The sequence below is a fragment of the Talpa europaea genome (genome assembly GCF_964194135.1).
Source record: "Talpa europaea genome assembly, chromosome: 9".
Lineage (NCBI taxonomy): Eukaryota > Metazoa > Chordata > Mammalia > Eulipotyphla > Talpidae > Talpa > Talpa europaea.
Window position 1 is genome coordinate 6,787,537 of NC_140076.1, and position 21,134 is coordinate 6,808,670.

The 21,134-nt window shown below is 48.8% G+C and overlaps 1 protein-coding gene across 1 annotated transcript in view; it reads left to right on the top strand.

Moving 5' to 3' along the window:
- PRDM2 (PR/SET domain 2) overlaps positions 1-21,134 on the top strand; it is a gene marked incomplete at both ends in the record, with an annotated part of 90,446 nt that overhangs the window by 37,478 nt on the left and 31,834 nt on the right. Inside the window, 1 exon segment of the mRNA XM_084244079.1 lies at positions 2,431-2,557. Within this exon segment, the coding sequence (XP_084100205.1) occupies positions 2,431-2,557 (127 nt within the window).

Consider the following 21,134-nt stretch of genomic DNA (forward strand, 5'->3'; position numbering starts at 1 on the left):
GCTCTGAGGGGGATGCAATGAGTGGACATGGGCATGGTCGCCTTGAATCTGGAGGGTCCAGCCTGTCCTGCAGGTGTTGCCAGCACTGTTTTGGCTGTGATGCGTGGGTTGGCACTAGATCAGGAATAAAATCTTCTTCATTCCTTTTCTACTTTAGTTTTATTTAAGATTTTATATACTTCAGCACACCCTGAACATTTCAGATTTTATATATCAACACATTATAAATAGGAGACATAAAAATTAGAGAAATAAACTATGTTTGGAACTAGTATTTGGCTTTTTAAAAAGCCTATTCTTTCAATAGAAACACTGATTTATCAGAATGCCAACAAATGTCTGTAATCATTTTAACTCACGAACAGCTTATAGTTGATTTAAGATTTTCGGTTTAGATATCATTGATTTGAGAAGGGGAATTATACTTTGGTCAGAGTTAAGAAAACTGCATCTTTTAGCCATCCTTGGGATAGGGGAGCAAAGGAAACAGTGGCTTTTTTTTCTTTTTCTTTTTTTAATTTAAATTTTATTTTTATATTCCCCATACAATTACAACCCCCTTATTTTGACCGCAAGCCCTCCTTTCCCCGCCCCCACCCCCCACCCTCCATAGAGTATCTCTGGTTCATAGTTGTTTGTTGATTTTGATTATTTTCTTTCTTATAGTTATTCGGCTTGTTTTATTTTAAAAGAATTTAGAATATTTTGAGGCCTCCCTGGTGGCACAGGGGTTAAGTCTCAGCACTATCAAGCTATCACCAGCCACTGCAGCTCAAGTTTGATCCCCAGCCAGGGAGCTGACCCACCTGGCGGCAGCAGACCTCTCCTGTCTTGCCTGCTGCTCCCCTCAGCAGTGTATTTCAGTAGATCCGCCTGCCCTGTGCTCCCCACTCTGTTTCTGGTGAGTCCTCTCACTGCCTCCCCTCCCTCCCACCTCTGGACTACAACCCAGTTCTTTTATGCATGAATAAATTTTTAAAAATAAAGAATTTAGAATATTATGAAATTTGGACTCTTTATACAAGAGTTCTGTAGAGATGGAAACATAATTCTTTTGAGGGCTAAACTGCTATGTTTCCAAATGGATTTCTTAGCTGGGACCCTCTACCCCAGAAAACACCAGAGGAGGGCATCCTGCTCTGTGAGCTTGGCTGTGGCGGGATCCAGGAGCGGACCTGGTTGTTAGGCGGCCCACACACCTCACTCCTGTTTTTGTTCCAGTCAAAAACTTTGCATTCACTGCCTTAGTTTGAATGGTACCTCGGTGTTTGTCTTCTATAACCTTTTAGTCTGGAGAAGAACCGATCAGTGGTTTGTAGAACATCCCAGTTGGGGCTTCGCTTGTGCGCCATCACGATGAAATCGTGTTTTATATTTTGGACAGAAGTCTCCAGAAGTGAAGCTTTGTTCTTTTCCGCGCAAGCCGGTGATGTCAGTCTCTCTCTGTGTTTTTTCCCTTTGTAATTGATGTTTTGTGCAGAGATGTTTTGAGACTCTGCACAGATGTTTTGACATAGTCTCACTCCTCAGGCCTTCACCTACTTGTTTGCCTCCATCCATGATTCATGCCATCATCAATTATTGCCATGTTGATTGCCTCCCGGTGACTTTCTAATTTCCTGATTTCTTTCTCATGGGCTAGACCTCCTTCAGGAGGAGCTTTCCTCCTTACTTGTTTACTTGGTGGTTGTCCATTCACTCCCACATTCGTGTCTATCAGTGTGGACGCGTGGATTTTTAGTCACTGGGTTTTAGTGACTTTAGTAGAACCCGCTGGGAATGTCACTGGTTTTGATAGTCCAGGAACAGGAACAGGAGAACCCCATGGCCTTTTCCTCCACCTCTGTCCAGTGGGGTTCCGCTTCAGGACCCTGTTCCGGGCGGTCAGCGGCCTGGCGCTGCTCCGCGGCTGCTGCGGACGGGGCTTGGCGGCAGCAGGCAGCACCCCCAGGCCGTCCTTCCTGGCCTTTGCAACCCTGAAGGTGATCCAGGCACCTGACGTCCCCGTGGCAGGGCGGGTGGGGGCGAGGACCGGGGGGGGGGCGTGGTCGCGGGGGGCGGTGGCCGTGGTCGCGGGGGGCGCCGGGGGTCGCGCTCCTTCCCACGTGCCCGCCGCGCCCCCGGCCGCGGGCGGCGGGCGTGGGCTCTCGGCGCGGCCCTTCCCGGGCCTGCCGCCCCTCACTCCGCTTTACTTTTGATGAAACCCTCTCAGCCTGTCCCCGGCTGAGACCTCCCGGCAAGATGGACCCGAGTCCCGCTGTCCCCGGCGCGGGCCGCGGGCGGGCGGGCGGGCGGGCGCGGGCGTGCGGTCCTCCCGCCGGCAGGGGGCCCCGCGCGCGCCGCCCGCGAGCCCGTCCTGCCGCCGCGCCGCCCCGCCCGCCAACAAGCGCCGCTCTGATTGGCCCGGCGCCTGTCTCTTCTCTCCCGCAGCCAATCGCGCCGGGCGAGGAGCTCCTGGTCTGGTACAATGGGGAAGACAACCCCGAGATAGCCGCGGCGATCGAGGAAGAGCGAGCCAGCGCCCGCGGCAAGCGCGGCTCCCCGAGGGCCCGCAAAGGTAGGCGCCCGCCGCGGCCCCCCGCCGCCTCGCCGGGGCCGGGCCGGGCCGGGCGGCGCCCGCGGCGCGTGACCTTTTCCGGACTCGGCGGCCGCGCCCGCCCGGCCGCTGCTGAATCACGGCGGCGCCGGCGGCTCCGCGGCCCAACGCCGCCGCCGGGGCCCGCGCTGTCCGGGCTGCGGCGCCGCGGGCGGACGGGGCCGGCCCGCAGCCCCCGCCCGCCCCGCCCCGGCCCGCCCCGGCCCGGCCGCCCCCCGCCCCGCCCCCCCGGCCCGCCCGGTTGCGACACCCGCGGGCGGAGGCCCCGCGCGGCACCGGCCGGGTCGGCCCCGGCGCGGCCAAGTTGGAGACGCGCCGCGCTGCCGCGTCCGCGCCGCCGGGCGTAAGTTTGGGGTGTTTTCACACAAAAGGTGAAGCCCGGCCGCGCCGCGGGAGGGGGGCCTTCCGCGGGGCCGGGCGGGAGCCCCGGCCGGCGGCTCCGCACCGCGGCAGCGGGGGAAGCCCGACCCCGCGGAGCCCGGCCGGGGAGAGACCTGCCCGCGCGCCGCCTCCCTCGGCCGCGCGAGCCCCTGAGCTCGGGCTGTTGTCAGAACATCGCGAAGTGCGCGGTGGAAGTCACGCTAGAAGGAAGATCATAACATGAACTTGATTTTGGAAAAATATAAAAATAGTACTTATAATCAAGAAGTCTGTTCTTTTCCCAGTAGGTGTTCTTTGTATTTTGTGGCCTGATACAAATACGACTAACTCCAGGGGTCACTCTATGGGCCGTTTACTAAATCCACATTGTTTTGGACCTGATTTTGGCCCAACTGTAGGTGGTTAATGCTTTGAGACTGAGTCATTTGATCAGGCTCTAGAAAGAATAGTTCTTTAGAAGTATTGGGATTTTGTGGATAATGCGTATTTGCCAGTTCTTCACATAGTTCAACTTGTTCCTTTATTAAGTACTCATTTTGTTTATAACTGATGGCACCGACCTTCCCAGGTAAGTTGTGATTTGCAGGGGCTAAAGGAGAGAGGGGAAGTCTTTCCTCTGCCACTCAGCCCAACTAACTCGTCTGTTTAAGTATATGTTCGTAGCCTAATAGCAACTTTAAGACTTTTTCTCAGTTCAGCATGCTTTGGTGTGCATATTTAGAAAATTTCGGTACAGTCTGCTTTTTGTTTTTTATTTATTTTTTTTCTGTTAAGTTAGTTGGGTATGGAGGAAGAAACTTAACCTTATGTTTTATTGGTGATATATGAACTTACACATTTTCATTTTTATACTTGCCTAGGTTGCTGGGTTTTATTTTGAGTGAAGTAGTTCATATTTCTCCTTATCCTGTTATTTTTCTAACTACTCTGAGCAGCACATAACCCGCTGAATCATAGGCTTCAATTAAAATACTGGCATGAAACTCACTCTTGGAACTTACATTCAGTTTTGATCAGCTTATTGGTAAAGAGTCCTGTTTGCTCTTGTTTTATTTTATTTTTTTAAAGATTTATTTATGCATACAAGAACTGGGGTACAGGCCAGAGGTGTGGGGGGTGAGAAAATTCACCAGCAACAGAGTGGGGAGCAGAACAGGTGGATCCACTGAAATGCCCTGCTGAGGGGAGCGGCGGGTGAGTCAGGAGAGGTCTGCTGTGCCATGTGGGTTGCTCTCTGGCAGGTCAGGAATCGAACTAGTGTTGCAGAGGCTGCGGATTGCTTCATAGTGTGGTGCTTAACCCCTTGCGCCACCAGGGAGGCCCACCTGTTTGCTCTTTATGACCCAAAGTTTGGAGTGTTTATATAATGAGACAAACCTTTTTGGCTTTTAAAAGAAACACTCCAAAAGCTAATTTATAGCTTGCGAAGATCTGAAATAGAGAACTTTTTATATTAGGTCTATTTAGGTCTTTTTAGGTTCTATTTAGGTCTTATGTGTGACTTCAGTTATTTAAATATCTTTCTAGGCAGTGATGTCAGAGTAAATGGACGTAAATTTCACTCAGCCGCAGTGTTCATTTAGCATTTTTGAAAGCCAGATGTCGGAAGACATGCAGCTGACCCGTAAGTTGACAGTGGACCTAACTTCCCTTCAGTTAGGAGGGCAGGCAGAGGAAACAAAGGGTGGAATTCTTCATCGTTCTGGGCCCTGTTGCCTTAGCGTGACAGCTGCTGTGCTTACAGTTGTGCATTGCAGGTGGCACCCTTCAGAATTCATCAGCTCACCAGTGGACCAGGAGGTGTGTTCTGGGCAGTGAAGCGCTCCGATTCCTTTACTACACTGTGGCCTCATCTCTCTCTCATTCATTTTTTCATTCATTTAAGTGTGTTTGTTAAGCCCCTGCTACATGCCACCCACCCTGCCAGGTTGTCCAGCACGATGATGAGCAAGACCTGGTAGTGACTTCTCCTGGCGCCTATAGTTGTGGGAGACGAACGTTAAATCTGTAAGTGACCGATGTGCTCCCAGATGCTTGGCATGAAATAGGCCTGTTGTTGGCCAACAAAGACACACACAGACCTGTAAAGAGGAAAAGTACGCAGTGCTTGGAGAACACAGTTCATATTGTCTCTGCCCAGGGAGCATGCAGTTTTGCCAGGGGCCAAAGTTGTACGTACATTAGACCTTTACAGCTAAAATTCTGGATTCTCTGCTTTGTGATTCAGCTTAACTTCCTACATGTCTGAGCAGCCCCTGTAATGAGATTGGACATGAGCAGTTTGTCCTTGGCTGGGACAGAGTAAACTTTTCAGGTAGAGGGAAAGGGAACGTTTCTAGTGTTGGGTGTGTCAGGTTATTTTTAATTTGAACCACAGGAAGATTATCATCTATGACATAAAATAAAAAAAATCCCACTTAGCAATATTTACTATCTTCTCCCTCTCTGTCCTGTGTTAGTTACTGCAAGGAAGGAGAGATTGAAAGTTTTTTTATCTTAAAGGAACAGCAGTGCCTTCCACAAATGGGCTTAGTGGACGACTTGAAAAATGTAGGGCCCAGGGGTTTTTACCAGGTGTGTGACTGGGTAGACCTTGTCGCTTTTTGAGGTCCAGTTTCCCTGGCTTTAAAAGTGGGTTTAATAGTACGACCCTGCTGGTGCTGCCCCCTCACAGGTGCCCTCAGGAGCACGGCAGAGCATAGGAAGCAGCGTTATTTATAGAAGCTGGTAGTTTTACAGCTGGACAGTAAAGAAGAAAGAAAGTTAACAGCAAAACCTGTGATGAAACACTCTGAAGAGCGTGTTCCTCAAGGAATTAAGCTGCACATCCTCCTTCATAAAGAGCATGGAGAGTCCGCCGGGTAGCAGCTAGCACATGGTATTTATCCAGGCGGCCTTTATTCAGTACAGAACTGGTAAAATGTAATCAACTTAAAGAAATCTTTTGTCTGTTTTTTACAATCAAAATTGTTCAAATAAAAGGCCTTGGTAACTGAACAACACACAGGTATTTTGAGGCTGTACATGTTTGAAATTCTTCTCCAAAGGTGATGAATAACTGACGCCTGTAGAAACTTAAGTCAATTGAGGCAGGTAAGAGATCCACAGAGGCAGGTTTTTTTTAAAAAGCGCTAAACTAATGGCAGTGCCAGGAGACTGTTGACCTTGAGGGAAGGAAAAGGGAACGGGGTTGGGGGGGGGGTGCTGGCATGGCAGGGAGTCTGTTTAGAAAGGGTGCAGGATGGGCACTTTTCAGAATGCAGGAGGAACAGGGAGGACATGCGGAGTGTGCAGGAGGCACTGGGACTGTGAGCAGGTCAGAGACGTGGGAGCGGGTGACTGGTCCCCCTCCCATTACTTAAAAGCGTTTGCTCTTCTAGTTGCAGCAGAAAACAAAATGACAGAGGTTCCTGCCCTTGGGAATTAGCGTGTGGGGGCCACAGCCAGCAGGGAACGGATAAGTCCTGTAGTGTTGGCAGCGTGTGAGGGCGGGTGAGGCACAGGGTGACCGAAGCTGGGGAGCCAAGAGATGGCTTTTCGGAGGCTGTGACTTCAACGCCACAGAACTACCCCGTGACAAGCCTTAGGGGTGAGCGCTCCAGGAAGAGGGACCCAGCCAGTAGCCAGTTGGGAAATTCATTGCTGGGATGGTGCATAGTGGGGGCCACCTTGAAACTTCTGCAGATGGACTTAGTGGCTGTGTTTCTGTCAGGCTTTGGAAGCTAGTGGCCAGTTGGTAGGGAAGATTGAAGAGAAGAGTAAAACTTCAGAGTTTAGGGTCCAGGAAAGGGTCCATGTTATTGCAGCTCAGTGCATTCAGCTTCGCTGGGGCCTCTATGGGTGTGATGCCTGGTCAGGCACAGGGGAGGAGGGAGCCGGGTCAGTAGAAGCCCTTCGGGTGAGGCAGTGATGCTGCTTCACGATGGGGAGGAAAGAGAGAGCAGTGTGTAGGGTGGAGAAAATCTCCATCACAGGGCACTGCTGGACAGCAGGTAGAAAACAAGCTGCTAGAGGCTCTGCCTGGCAGAGGAGGGCGGTGCTGCAGCCAGAAGAGAGTAGTGAGCGCCAGCAGAGCCGGCACTCCACCCTCTCCAGGAAAGAAGAGTGACCTAGTGAGGTGCCAGAACTTGAACCCAGGCCTGTTCCTCTACCTAATAGACTGGGCTGCTGTGTGTCCACTTCCATAGGCCGGCGGCAGAGGCAGCCCTTGTTCCATTTAAAATTATGTATGATCAGAGGATAAAAGCAGAGGACACGGTGGCATTGTTGGGGGATTGATGTCCTGACAGAGGCCTGCCCGTGGTGCCTGAGACTGATGGCCGATGGGCCCTGAGGTTCTGGGTGCCCAGTGGGCAGACCAGGTCCTGTGCCCACTTACTGACAGACACTGAGGTGTGGTTGTTTGCAAGGCTGGAGCAGGATGTAGGGTGCTTGGGGTGGAGACGTACCTCTGGGAATGTGGCCCCAGCTTTAAACGCCATGGGCTTACTAGCTTGTCACCTGGAACCCGGGGAAGTGTCCTCGCCCCTCCTGTAGCTCTAGCTCCCCTCGAGCCAGTGCTGCCTTTGCTGAGGGCGGGCGCTGCCCCTGGTGGTAGTGGCCTGTCGGGCTGTTGCAGCTCCTGTTGCCCTGGTCTGTTTTGAAAAGTTCAGACAGTTTAATATTTTTTAATAGCGAGAATCAGAATTTTTTTGATTCTTCTAGATTTTTTTTTTGACTCTAATTTTTTGGAATCTTTTAGATTTTTTTTTTAAGATTTATTTATTTATTTATACAAGCACTGGTACAGTCAGAAGCGCGGGAGGGTGAGAGAATTCACCAGAGCCAGAGCGGGGAGCAGAACAGGCAGACTGACGAAACACTGCTGAGGGGAGCAGCGGGCGGCAGGAGAGGTCTGCGCGCCATGTGGGACCCTCACCCCGTGGCCAGGGATCGAACCGGAGCTCAGAGGCTGCGAGAGGCTTCGCAGCCCAGCGCTCAACTGCTGCGCCACTAGGGGAGGCCCTCTTTTAGAATTTTTTAAAATTCTGCTGATGCTACTGAGTTGCTCTAAATTTAGGTAAGTAATTTGGTCAATATTTTTGTTTTCATGCCTTTGATTTGTACTTACGTATAAGCTTGTTCAGAGGGAAATGATGTGGATAAACTAAACATTTTCAAAGCATTTTATAAATTTTTCAACTTCTCATGGTGAATTTGCAAGCATACTTTTGTAGGCCTTGATAAAAAACCATTTGACATACCATAATTGAGTGTATGAGTACTGCTCAGTCTGCACATCGCTGGGTACTTCCCACCCCTCTGACCATACGTAAGTGTGCTCGCCTAATGCATTCAAAATAGTTTATCTGATTTTTAAAAAATGCAGTTGTAACTCAAAAGCAAAAAAACAATTTATGTGCTTTCCATAGGTTGAATACGAGGCTTTCCCCCTAAAGTATGGATTAATTATTGTTTTTTAAACCAACAATATTTTTTTTGGCAGTTAAACATTCTGGTTTACTTACGGGGGGTTGTTACGTGTGTGTGCTATGCTCATAGGAGAATTAAGAGGAGAGCATAATTTTTTACTTGTCTCTAAAGAACTGAGGACTCGGATAAATGCCCCTGAAACGAGACTCTGGGGGCTAAGAGTTGAGGAGTTTCTTTTAGGTCCAGATTGTGTGGAGAACTGAGCTGTGCCCTTTCCGACGACCTCATGTGCTGGGTTGGCATCCGGCTGATCTGCTCCTGCTGTGCGTGCTGCAAGGACAACTCTCCAATTTGCCTTTGTTAGGGGTCAGGAGGAGGTGGGGGGAATAAAATCTGAATTTATTAATGTCAATAATTTGGTTGACATAGTTGAGGGAAGTTAATTTGTTTGATTTAGGGGAAGCTGAATGATAGAGAAGCAAGAGTTACTGGAAAACAAGACTGTTTCTCAAAGTGAAAAAGATAGATACTTGGAAGAAACAGTTTTTGTTTTTACCACTCAGCGCCAGACATGTCAAGAGTTCTCGGTTGAATTCATTCATTGTGTGTGTCCTGGGTGACTTGATCTCGCGGTTGGCCTCTGGTCTGTGCCTCCTAGCACACGCAGTGTGTCCACGTCGGATGCTGACGGTGGTGGCTCCACACTAGATCCCTGCTGTGTCTCCTCCCAGGTGTCTGCAGAGTCAGACTTCTGGGTTAATCATTGTCATCCCCCTTTGCAGACGAGGAAGGGGTGCTCCATGGGGAAACAAGGTTTGCCCAAGTTTACCCACCTACACATCACTCGACTCCACCTTGCCTAAATCTGGTTTTTATTCATGTTTCCAAAGTAGGACAGTATTTTATTGTTTGTGTTAATTAGCCAAGGTGAGTTCTCATTATTCACCTTAGAATTGCCACCCACATAGAGGCACACGCTTTGATCCTGAAGGACGAGAGCAGTGTGATGAGGCCAGGTACTCAGTGTTGGGAAACTGAGTCACGCTCAAGCTGCAGCTTCCCTTGGTCTTGCTTTGGGGGTTATGGATGGAAGAGATTTATTGTATTCCTCTGAGCATCCCAAATACACTTTCTAAAAACACATTTTATTTTTATCCCTTGCAAACTGTTGTCGGTTAAGTGTTGTTTTTTTAATGACATGTTTGTCGGTTTGGACTTTTCAAGACTTTCATCTCTTAGTTTTATGTTATTGTTGAAATCAGTCAAGAAACCACGAGCTCGAAGTGAGACATCGCTTTGACCTGCCTCCTCCTGCAGCGCCCCCGGCAGGAGCTGGGGGCTCGGTGTGCCCATTTGCCTTCCTGGGAATTTCAAGAAGCCGGTGCTGACACCGACCCCTTGCTCCTCTGCGCCCCTGTTCTTTCACTGAGAGCAGCAGCATATTGTGTGCTGAGGAAAATACAGCTTTGAAAGATTTTCAGCTGAGATGTTAGGGATCGCAGTATGTTTTCGTTAGCATGCACCCTAAAAATCCAGAAACTGCAAGTGTGATTCTGATGAGTGAATATAATTGAGTTAAGTCATGCTTGTTTGTTTCTTTCACTGTGTTGTGCTGGGATACCAACAGAAGATAGAAATTTGGTTGGATTTTTTTTTTTTTTTGTCAATATCTTTATGGGGGGACTCTTAATTTTTGACATTTTTCTTTAGGGAAAGGCTTTTATTTCAACCATTTGGAGCAGAACATTCTATAGAGGTTTTGTTTGCAGATAAAAGCTCTTCCTGTTCTGTGGCCTGAGTCATTCTGGAGGGAAAGGTTGAAAGGAAACGGGCAAAAAAGGAGTCACCTGACCTGTCTCTCTGCTCTCTTGAGTCTTCCTAATCCTAATGAGAGACAGGGGCTGATTTCCTAATTGTATTTATCCCACAATTGTGTCTTTAGAGTATGTGTGTGTGCGGAAGTATTAAAACTTCTTGAATTTATAATGAAATGTAAATGGCCTTTTGTACATGAAACTTTGAGAGTGCTTTTATTTAATTGTTCCTTAAAGACTTAGTAAATCTTCAGCACCTCACTCCCTTGCAACCCACAAGAGTGACACACACTCACCATACCACACCACACTGCGCACACACCCCCTCCACACACACACACAGCCAAACTGCAGTTAGTAATCTGCTTTCCCTCCCCAGCTCCTGTCCTCCCGCTATTTCTGAAGCGTTATCTTTTCTGCTCTTCCTTTTTCTCTAAAAATTAGGTGGGAATTTTATTTAAAAGGTTAAAATTTGGGTATAAGTTGAGAAAGTCCTGGTGGGTCTGTGGGTAAGAGGCTGGGAAACTCAACCTTCTGAAGCATTTATCATAGCTATTTTTTTTTCTTAATCCTGAAATTTAAATTTTTTTTAAAGATTTATGCACACAAGAGCTGGGATGTAGACTAGAGATGGGGAGGGAGTGAGAGGATTCACCAGAAACAGAGTGGGGAGCAGAACAGGCAGATCTACTGAAATACACTGCTGAGGGGAGCAGCAGGGAGACAGGAGAGGTCTGCTGCGCCCTGTGGGTAGCTCCCTGGCTGGGGATCGAACTCGTGCTGCAGTGGCTGGCGATAGCTTGATAAGCGCTGTGTCTTTAACCCCTGTGCCATCAGAGAGGCCCCTGAAATTTAAATATTTTGATGGAACTTTAGCAGTAAGCTGGTGATAGTTGTAAGTTTATTTTAAATGTTAATATTTTTTAATATGAAAAGAATATTTAATTTCAGAGGTAAGAGTTATTCTAATGATGAAATGATAGCGTGTGTGTGGTATATAAAAATACCAGTTTCTAAAAGAGGATTATGACATCTTTAATCCTTGCTAATTTGAAACTGGCAAAAGTTTCACTTTTACTTTTTGGTTAATGTCAGTGGTGTTAAGTCCTACAAAAATTACACTGCCTGTGTAAATAGACGAGGAGATTGTCCATGCGTAGGTCAAAACTGCATGAACCAGCACCACGGTGCCTGCAGCAGAGCCCAAGATGAGGCTTGGGGTCCTGAGGCGGCCGTGTGCCTGCCCGTGGGCACGAGGCAGGGTTTTATTCGTTGAATCGTGGTCTGGATGTCCAAAACCCAATGGTGAATTAGCTGTGTAGTTGTGGAGGATTATCTTTGCTTTGGTTAAAAAGGAAAGTGATAAATACCACTTTGACTCAAGCTTTGCCCCCCTTCCTCCCATTTCTAGTAAAGCTTCAGTGATAATCTTTCCTTCTTGTACTTATAAATCCTGCCTTTTGGTGCTGTCTTTTGTAGGTTTCCTGAGACACCACATGCCGCAAAAATGAAGGCAAACTGGTTTGTTCACCCGTGTTTACAGCCTGAAAACCAAATTATATGCATTGTTGGAAGCGGCAGTACAGTTTAGAATGGACGGCAGTGCAATTTCTTTCTCTGTTTTTAAATTTCAACACTGGAAACCCTTAGATGCAGTATCTCTGTCCTTCCTGACTACCTCCTGTTTGACTTCTTCAGTTCAGTTTACATTCTTTCAGTTTTGAAGTGTGAAATAAGCCTTTCTGGTTTGGTGTTGGCTTTAATTTTGAATTTACAATATAAGATTTTGAGAACCTGTTTCTGTGGACTGGGGTGTGACTGCTGGCTCCTGGTAGGCCCTGGGAGTCCCTGTGAGGCGTGTGACCCCCACAGCCTGCCTCATGCCCCCGGCAGGCGCACGGCCGCCTCAGGACACCAAGCCTCCTTTTTGGCTCCGCTGCTTTCTGCTGCAGGCAGCGTGGTGCTGGTTTGTGCAGTTTTGAGCTCTACGTGGATGGGCCGTCTTGTCTGTTTACACAGGGACTGTCATTTTTGGTGGATTTCACACCAGAACTGAGAATTACCGATACCCGCAACAAAGAGTGAGTGGTCAGTCGTGGGTTTTTGAACAAGGGGTGTCAAGTTCCAAATCTGCTTGTTTTTAGGCATTTTATTAGCTGCCAAATGTGTTATCCCAGGAAGTAGCTTCTCCTTTCTAGGTGTGATCACAAGAGTGCTTGATGCCAAGATTCACAGTTGAGTGCTAAGCTTGATAAAGCCCTATTTGCAATTTTGATTCCCTCAAAATGACAAGTTCAGGAATTCAGACTGGGAATAAAGTGAATTGCTGGTGTCTGCCAAGGTATGGTCGTGGTGCAGCAGCGTGTAGAACATGCTGCGTTGAGAGAAAATGATGCTCTCATAATAGCTTCTGACCATCGGTCTTAGAGTGACAGGGCCCTCTAAACTCACGCGCAATTGTTAACAAGTATGTGGACCTGGGAAGCTGATCTCATGGTGAATGATTGTTGCCCCGACCCCCACCCCCACCCCGTTTCAGTGTCGAAGTCCACTAAACATAATGTTCAGGCTTCACTGTTGGCTTCTGTTGTAAATACAACTTGATTGGTACTTTGCAGATGGAGAACTTGCTTATTTAAAACGAGCTCGAAATGTGCGTGGCAGCTGGGTGGAGTCGAGTTGGGGAAACAGTCATACGGGCTTGTTTGTGGAGTTACCGGATTCAACCCCCCAGCTCCCACAGTTGGTAACAGTATGACTTGGGAGAGTCACATGGGACTCTGTGCTGCCATGGCTGTCTCCACAGCTGTCTCGTGTCACTAGTTCCCTGAACTCAGATGGACGCCTGTGCTTGCAGTGTTGGGGTTTAGCGGGCCTCTGGACCCCGGCAGAAGTGAACCCCTTTTGCTGCTGTTTTGCTGCCCAAATGACTAGTTGCTCTTTCATTTTTGTTCTTTTGTCGTAACCTCTTTGTGGTCCGCACTACTCATGACTCTGCGGAACTGTTGGTACCAGATTTTATGCAGAGAAGACTTGGAAGATACTGGATATAGTTTCTTGGCTATGAAGTGATCAGACAACCTTGGAAGTAACTGTGGGAGCCATTTCAGTGCTGTATGTGGCAGATTAGGAAACCCGGCATTGTGCAGTTTTCTGCATGTAAAATCAGGAAAGAACAAGTGTTGAGATGGCCATTTTCTTAAGAGGAGCCACCAGTGAAGTTGATGCAGCCGGCCTTCCCCATGCTGCCCACAGCGCTGAGTCCGGTCGGTGCGCACTGGCGCCGGCTCCAGCTTGGTGTGTGCCGGCGGGGGTCCTCGGGTTCCCAGGGGTCACGTTTATGTCAGGGTGTGACCATCTGGGGAGAAGGTCCTGAAGTATTAGCTGGTTCCCCAAGGGTTCTCCGGTCTCCTTTCTGGAAGATGAAGACCCGCTGACGTGAAGCCATGTGTTTTCATTTTAGAAGCTGAACAGAGAACGAATTGGTAAGAAGCAGTAAACATCAGTGAGTGGCGGACTTGAAGATTATGTATTTTTTATAGTCAACACTTCTAGTGTTAGAGCATTAGTATATGTTGATGGGGATCTTGGTGACCAACAGAATTCTTTCCTTGGTTAAACTCTGTCCTCTTCGACCTGGACATTTCCATGTTGCTGTCTGGGTGGGAGGGCGTGAAGAGGTGGAGAGAACAGATGAGCGAAACACTGGCGGTCATATACCAATGTCCTCATAGGAAGGAACACGTGCCAGCAGTTCAGACTGATAGGGATGGGGTTTCTGTAATTCGTTTAAGGAGAATCCTCTGAGGCTGATCCTCACATTGATTCCATTCACTGTGAGCCAGGCTCCATTTCTCCTCCCGAGGACGCTCCCAGGGCCTTGTCACCAGTCTGCATCACAGTTGGTGCTCCCTGCCCTGAGCCACGATAATTGTCACTAATCACGTCGTGGCCCAGGGTTGTGTGAGATAGGCTTGGTTTTGTGAATTTCGGTTTTGTGATGTTCTGTCTTTCAGGGACTAACCGTCCCTCGAGGACCTGCTTTATTGAGATCATCTCCCCAGCACGGGGGAGGGAGAGCAGAACCCAGTTCAGTGTCATGCTTGAGTCGGGGGTCAGCCCTTTCTGGGAAAAATGGGTGACCTTGCAGGGGGGAGGGTTCAGGTCACCCTTTGGGAGCAGAAATGAGTCACTGGATTGAGAGACCCTTTCTTGCAGCCTGAGTCTGGCGGAGGAGGCTGTGTCTGAAGCCTCGGTCCTGTGCGAGCCCTTCCTCTTTCTTCCCTGAGGCTTTATTTTACCCCTTTACTGGCAAAAGATAGACGTGTCGTAGTCTCAACCCCGGGGCCGTGAGGGGTGGTCCCTGGAGCCCAGCACTGAGAAATTGAGTGTTTCTGAAAGGCCGGCGTCTCCGCGTTGGTGTCTGAGAAAAACCCAAAGCGCCCGAGGAGGCTCCTGATCCCCCGAACCTCCTGGCTGGACAGGGCTGTTGGCAACACACTTGCCCCTTGCCCTGCCTCCTTGCCCTGCCCTCCTCCTCGCTTTTTATTCTTAGCAAAACACAGGTTCCCTGGAACATCTTTCCCCCTGAAACTCCGCTTCTTGTTGACACCAGTAGGGCCTCTCTGCACAGGGGCTGGCTTTCCGCAGCTAGGCTTGGCGCTGCCCTCGTCGCTTCTGGCGGGCAGACACCTTTGTCGTAATACGTGTGTGTTCCATGCAGCGCTTCCAGAGCGCCTTGCAGGTAATGGGTACCCCCCCCCACACACACACACACGCACAAGATGGTCACAATACTTCTCCTTCATCACGGTTCCGCAAGTTTTGTGAATTACGTAAAGATACACAATTGTAACCCAGCCAGAAGTGGCGTGGGCAGGATTTGAACAGCAGTGTGATCGCAGCTGTGCTCTGAGGATGAGGTACATTGTCGAATAGGCTAGAATTCTGTTTTGAGGTGAAGGGCTCTATAACAGAAAAATACGGAATTGAATTTAAATGTCATTTGTGATTTCTAAAATAGCCATTTCCCTTTCATGCTTCTTGTATCTGAAGGACAGCTGGGCAGCGTGGGGTTTATGAGCGAGGGTGGATCCGTGCGTGCGTGGGCATGCATGAGCTGCAGACACACGCTCTTTGCTTTGGGAGCAGGAGACAGGTGAGTTGGCGGCACATCTGGTGTGAAAGGTACCGGAAGACAGGCCTTGGGCAGAAGGAGATGACATTGTTTAGCTGTGGTGATGAAGAGTCTTAAAAATTTTACTGTACTGGAATAAAAGTGCCTATGTGGGACCTCCCTGGTGGTGCAAGGGGTTAAACACCGCACTATGAAGCAATCCGCAGCCTCTGCAGCACGGGTTCAATCCCCAGCCAGGGAGAAACCCACATGGCGCAGCAGACCTCTCCTGTCTCCCCGCTGCTCCCCTCAGCAGTGGATTTCATTCGATCTGCCAGTTCTGCTCCCCGCTCTCTCTGATGAATTCTCTCACCCCCACACCTTTGGCCTGTGCCCCAGTGCTTGCATGCATAAATGAATAAATCTTTTTTTTTTTTTTTTAAAAAGTGCCTCATTTTACAATAGAGCCAAGTGATTGGATATTTTAGACTCTGTAAATTCTCATCTTTATACTTGAGTTTCCTAAACCTCTACCAAAAAATGGCGTACTCATAAACTTGTTGCCTAATTTTAGCATTTTTAGGAGCTGCAAATAAAAACTAGTGCATGATAGTCTCATGATTTTCATGGTTCCTGACAAAACGTTGGCCCTCAGCTTATGCATGGGGGTAGTCAACATGATTCTATAAATTAGAATTTTTTTATTTGAGTAATGATGGGAATAATAATCAAGTGCGATGAGACGAGAATAAGAATACTAGGTGTGTGACTGTTCAGAAGGGGCAGCTAGTTGCTTGTGTCTGAAGTGCCACACCATGTGCCCGTGATGGAGCGGGAGAGCCCCGGGGTGCCTGGACCGCCTCAGCGGCCGAGCTGCTGGGTGGCATCTCAGGAGTAGTTCAGTCCCTTTTAAGTCTCCTTTGCTCTGCCCATGGCGGATGCGGTGTTTCTGGGGAAAGTGCTCTTCTCTTCTGGACACTTACCCTGGCTTCTCCAGGTAGGAGATGGAGAGCAGAGAGACACTGCAGTCATTTTGCTGTGCAGAAAAAGTAGAAAGCTGAAGTCTTCCAAGTTTGACTGTTAAAAAATTGCATATACTGATCTCATCCAATAGACATTTTCAGTTGTCTCATTAATTTTATTTTTGTAGGTATTTCTTTAAAAACCATCCACTTATTTTTTTGTATAATGTAGCCACATGTTCACCTAGGAAAATCAGAACAGACAGACAGGAAATATGTATCATACCCTCATCAATAAATCCCACTGGAACCATCTGCCAGTGTCTCGATGTCGAGCCTGTCAGTTTATGTCTGTGGACATCCTGTGGCCTGATTTTATTGATCAGTGATATTTTGATACTGAGTTGTTCCTCTGAGTTTTTCTGTAAACAAATGTAAGGAATGAGTGTTAAGCGTTGCCATTGCTTCTTGTCTCAGGTTTATATCCAGGTTTTGTTTTACTTCCTGAAAATAGTTTTAAACTAAATTTTGTAGTTAATTCATCAGAATGTAGGACTGTAAAATCTATCATGGGTTTGAAAGAAAGAAAAAGACTTTTCCATTTAGCTGAGAATAACCAATTCTCAGGGGTGTGACTGTCCCCTCTGTTTTAGGAGTTGCCAGGCGCTGGCACCTCACCACCTCCCTCCCTGCTCCCAGCCTGGTTTGTTTGGCCACAGGAGACTTGACACCTTTACTTGAATTAAGTTCTTTGGAGTTGCCAGCTCACTTTTTATAGGTAAGGTTTTCAGATTCTAGATACATTTTTTTTTTTCCCCTGTAAAATAAAGGCTGTTTCAGCAGCCTGATCCCTGAGAAGGATCCTGCAAGTTAAAATTATGAAACAGAACAGGGTGGCAGCTTGTGGAAGACTCAGAGGTATTTACTTTGTCTCTCAAATCGTTTTGGTCGTGGCACAAGACTTTTTGAGTATAATTCCAAGGAGTGGAAGATGTAATGCCTTCTGAATTTGAATTTGCTGGTGTATTTAGGGAACCAACCCATTTCAGTATCCGGAGTTATCCAGTTAAAGCCACTAAGAGCCTTTCATGGAAAAATGAAAAGCGCCCTTCAGATGTGATCTTTGTTGTTCTTGCATTAGCCTGACATTGGGAAGAGTTGGGGATCAGGGACCCTCCAGAGTAACGAAGGCTGGGTACCCCCTGGCAGGATGCTAATATTCCAGGAATTTGTAGTGTGATCTGCAGCTCTGAAAAGTCCAGGACTTTTCCATTGTTTCTTTTGGAAGCAGTGCCTTGAGTCCTGATTTAATGCCGTGAACAACTTAAAGCCAGAAAGGTTTTATTTTTATAACTTGCTTCCAAGATTACAGTTTTTGGTGAGTTTCACTATAGAAAAGACTTGAAATTATGTCCAAGGAACTTAGCAGCATTTTTTACTATCAGCCAATTTCAGAGCTATTTTAAGCGTAAGAGGAATGCTAGGAGACGTATAGGTGGCATGCTGCGGTCGTCACGACTCGGGTGGCCGGTTTCGCTGGTCTGTGCATCCGCTAACCTGGTGTGGCCACTTGTGACACTCCTGATGGTCCCGTGGATGCCCCTGTGTGTGATGCCGCTGACCTGGCGAGGCATTTCTCTGGCCAGTGTCAGGCACAGCACTCGCGGGGATGGCTGCCCCAGGTCCCGGGTCCTGTCCTGTGAGTGACCCTGGAGGATTTCAGGGTGGCCAGGCGTTTAAGCCTCATCAGGGATTTGAAATGGGCCATTTGTCGCTTGTGTAAGGCTGAATTGTGTGCATGTGCTTCTGGCCTCTTCTTTCCCGCCCTGTTCACACCCACCCAGGAGCCCTGACTTCCCTCTGAACCCAGGCGTTCAGTGTGTCGCCGGTGCCGGGCGGCCTGCTTTCTGGGATCTCAGCCCCACCTTCCAGGAACCGGGAGTCTGTATGGTGCCCGTGTGCTTATGCCCAACTTCCCAGTCCTGCCTGGAGTGCCGGTGCCGTGTCCCTGCTGTCTTTTGGGGGTGGAATGAGAACTCAGGCGAGTTGCTGACTGACAGGTTGCTGAGCCCCGGGCTTGGGAAGCAGATTAGACGGGGTACAGGTTGGTGAGTTTTAGCCGAGAAAGTGGGGGTTTTAGCACGAGAGGATGTGCAAGACGGTGTTTGTGAAGTGGAAGGCAGACGGATGCCACCTCAAGGCTCCTTCTCCAGACCCACGCTCCTCTGACCGGTTAGCGCAGCTGCGCAGCCCCACTCCCCGGGGTCCAGGGCCCTCAGCCTCGTCCAGCGCTTTGCCTAAGACTCTTCTACCTGGAGGAGAGCTGGGCTTCACGCTTCGGGTTTCCAGTGGGGGACCCCGTACTGGTGGCAGGAGAGGAGGAGACTGGGGGAGGAGCAGCCCTCAGAGGGAGGCTAGGGGCTGTCCTGAGGCTGGCGAGTGGTTGTGGGAACATGGACTCTACCAGACCATCAGGTGTGAAGGGGATACTTGGGGTAAATAATGTCCGAAAGGGTTCGTGATGGTTGTGAGGTCAGAGGTGGCAGGTGGTGCTGTGAGAGAGGGGAGGGTGCCCTGGGGCTCCTGTGTGGGAGCAGGTGGAGGTGCAGGCACAGCTCCTGTGGGCACGGGTGCTGGGGCGGCCCTTCCTGGCGTGGTGGGGCCTCTCATGGATGCGCCCACCCCCACCCCCCGCTTGGGAATGCATCTTAGGCCTGCCCTGCCGCCGCTGCCACCTGGCACTGGGACATCGTGCTTCAGAGGCAGGAGGTGTGCTGTGGTTCCAGATTTAATTCATTTCAACTACCAAAAGCACAGGCCTTGGTGGTGATGAATTTTTATGTTACATGAAGAAGCCTGCTAGAATTTTGCGTTTCCTCCAATGCCTGAACGTTTTAAAGTGAAAGATTATTCTCTAGAATATTCTTGTGTTTGTCCAGTTTACTAGAATAGCAGAACATAGTCCAGACCCAGGTTAAATTATTCATGTGATGCTTTAGGCAATTTTGGTTTTGCAACTTAAATTCCACGCAGCAGTGGAAAAGTGCTCCACACTGTCTTTAAGTAGTCGTCATGGCTGTCGGGTTTCTCTGTTTTGTTGGAAAATCAAGTTTTATTGATGTTATTTAATGGCGAAGCAAATTTATTAACTTGCTCAGATGGAGTTCTGTGCTTTTGAGCAATAACTTTCTTCTGACATAAGATAAAATTGAAATGGAAAACAAAATACATTCCAGTTTGTTGTTCTTTTGCTACAAATGCAGTGCAAGCCTTTATACTGCTTTATTTTCCCCATTTGTCCATGAAACCAAATGAAATGATGGCTGGAAAGTGCTTGGTGAAGAATAAAATATTCTTAGGCCATTACTGGTCTTAAATAACTGCTGTAGGAAGAGCGTGGATAGCCTGGTCATCTTAGGGTTTTCCTGTGAACTGATTGAGCTGTGGGCCTCCGGCAGGTGGCACCTCATCTTTGGGTGTCTTTGTGGTGTGGGAAGGATCGGCCTTTGGGTGCTTCAGCAGGATGGCACCCGGTGCTGCGGCCATGGTTGCTGAGGGCGCAGGCTTGGCCGGACCTGAGTGAATGTCCTGCTTTGGTCACCCAGCAGCAGCTAAGACCCTGCCGTGTGGAAAAGAAGTGCTGTTTCCTTCTGTTTCACCCCATTTTCTTCATCTTGTATGTGTGGTGTGTCACACCATCACATTGTTACTGTGCCTGCCCGTGTTTCATTCCTGTCTATCTTGTTTAGCCCACACGGAGTGCAGCTGACAGTGGCCCTAGGTGGGGCCTTCAGGCAAGTGCACGCAGGTGCTTACCAGGCTCGTGGGGGTGCTGCCCTCACCCCCGCCCAGGCACCCCACCCCACTTTGTAAAAGCCACTGACAGACTATTGTGGTTTTTATTTTGTTCTAATTTGATTACCTGTGGAACAAGATAATAAGTATCTGGGGAAAGATTTACTGATTTGAGGGATATGTAGCAGGTTGTAGCACCTGCTGTGGCGGTGTCTGACCCTGCGAGCCAGGCACTCCGAGCGGGAGTCAGGTTAGAACAGCCTGGCTCTAACTCCATTCTGCTTGGGCTCGTGAGCCCCTCTGAATTTGTCTGACCTTGAAAAATAGCCTTTCCCCCTCTAGTCTGCGGTCTTCCTGGAAGTAACTCGAGGGTTAGATGGCTCCAGCTAAAATCTGAGAAAATTGGTTCTTCTGTCAGATAACCCTCAGTTCCCTGAACGAGTGGTGTGATTAGATCTGCAGTACACTCATTTTTATCATAAACTGTCAGTGTTTACAACAAAGGTGAATTGCCCTGTTCCTTAGTTTTTAAAATTGGTTGATTAATGTTATTTGAATACTTTCAAATTTTTAAGAAATGTCTAAACTGCAGCACCCAGGTGACGCTTATTATGTAGGTTTAGCCCAGTGGCGACTTCTGGAGACTTCTGTCTGTCACAGCCGGGGTGGGGGTGCATGGGGGTGGTGGGGAGTGTGTCAGGAGAGCTACTCATCATCCTCTGTTGCATTGGGCAGCCCCTCAGCAGAAGGAGCTCACTCCTTCTGCGTGGTGCTCCGGAGGTCCCGGCTGCCTGTTGCAGCCTGCAGTGGGGTGCACCGGTAGCCCCCTGACCAGGATGCAGGTGTCCCTACCCCCAGTCACCTCACAGGGCATCAGGGCTGCATCCCTGCAGACTCCTGGCATCTGTTCCCACCACAGCATGGCTCCAGAGAAGTGCGCGTGCTTGTGTCCTGAGTTCCATGTTAGTTCCATGTTAGCTGCCTTTCTTCCGGCAGACATGTCGGGAATTTATTTGAGCAAACGCGTACGTTGGTGCTCTTTTTTTTTTTTTTAAGAC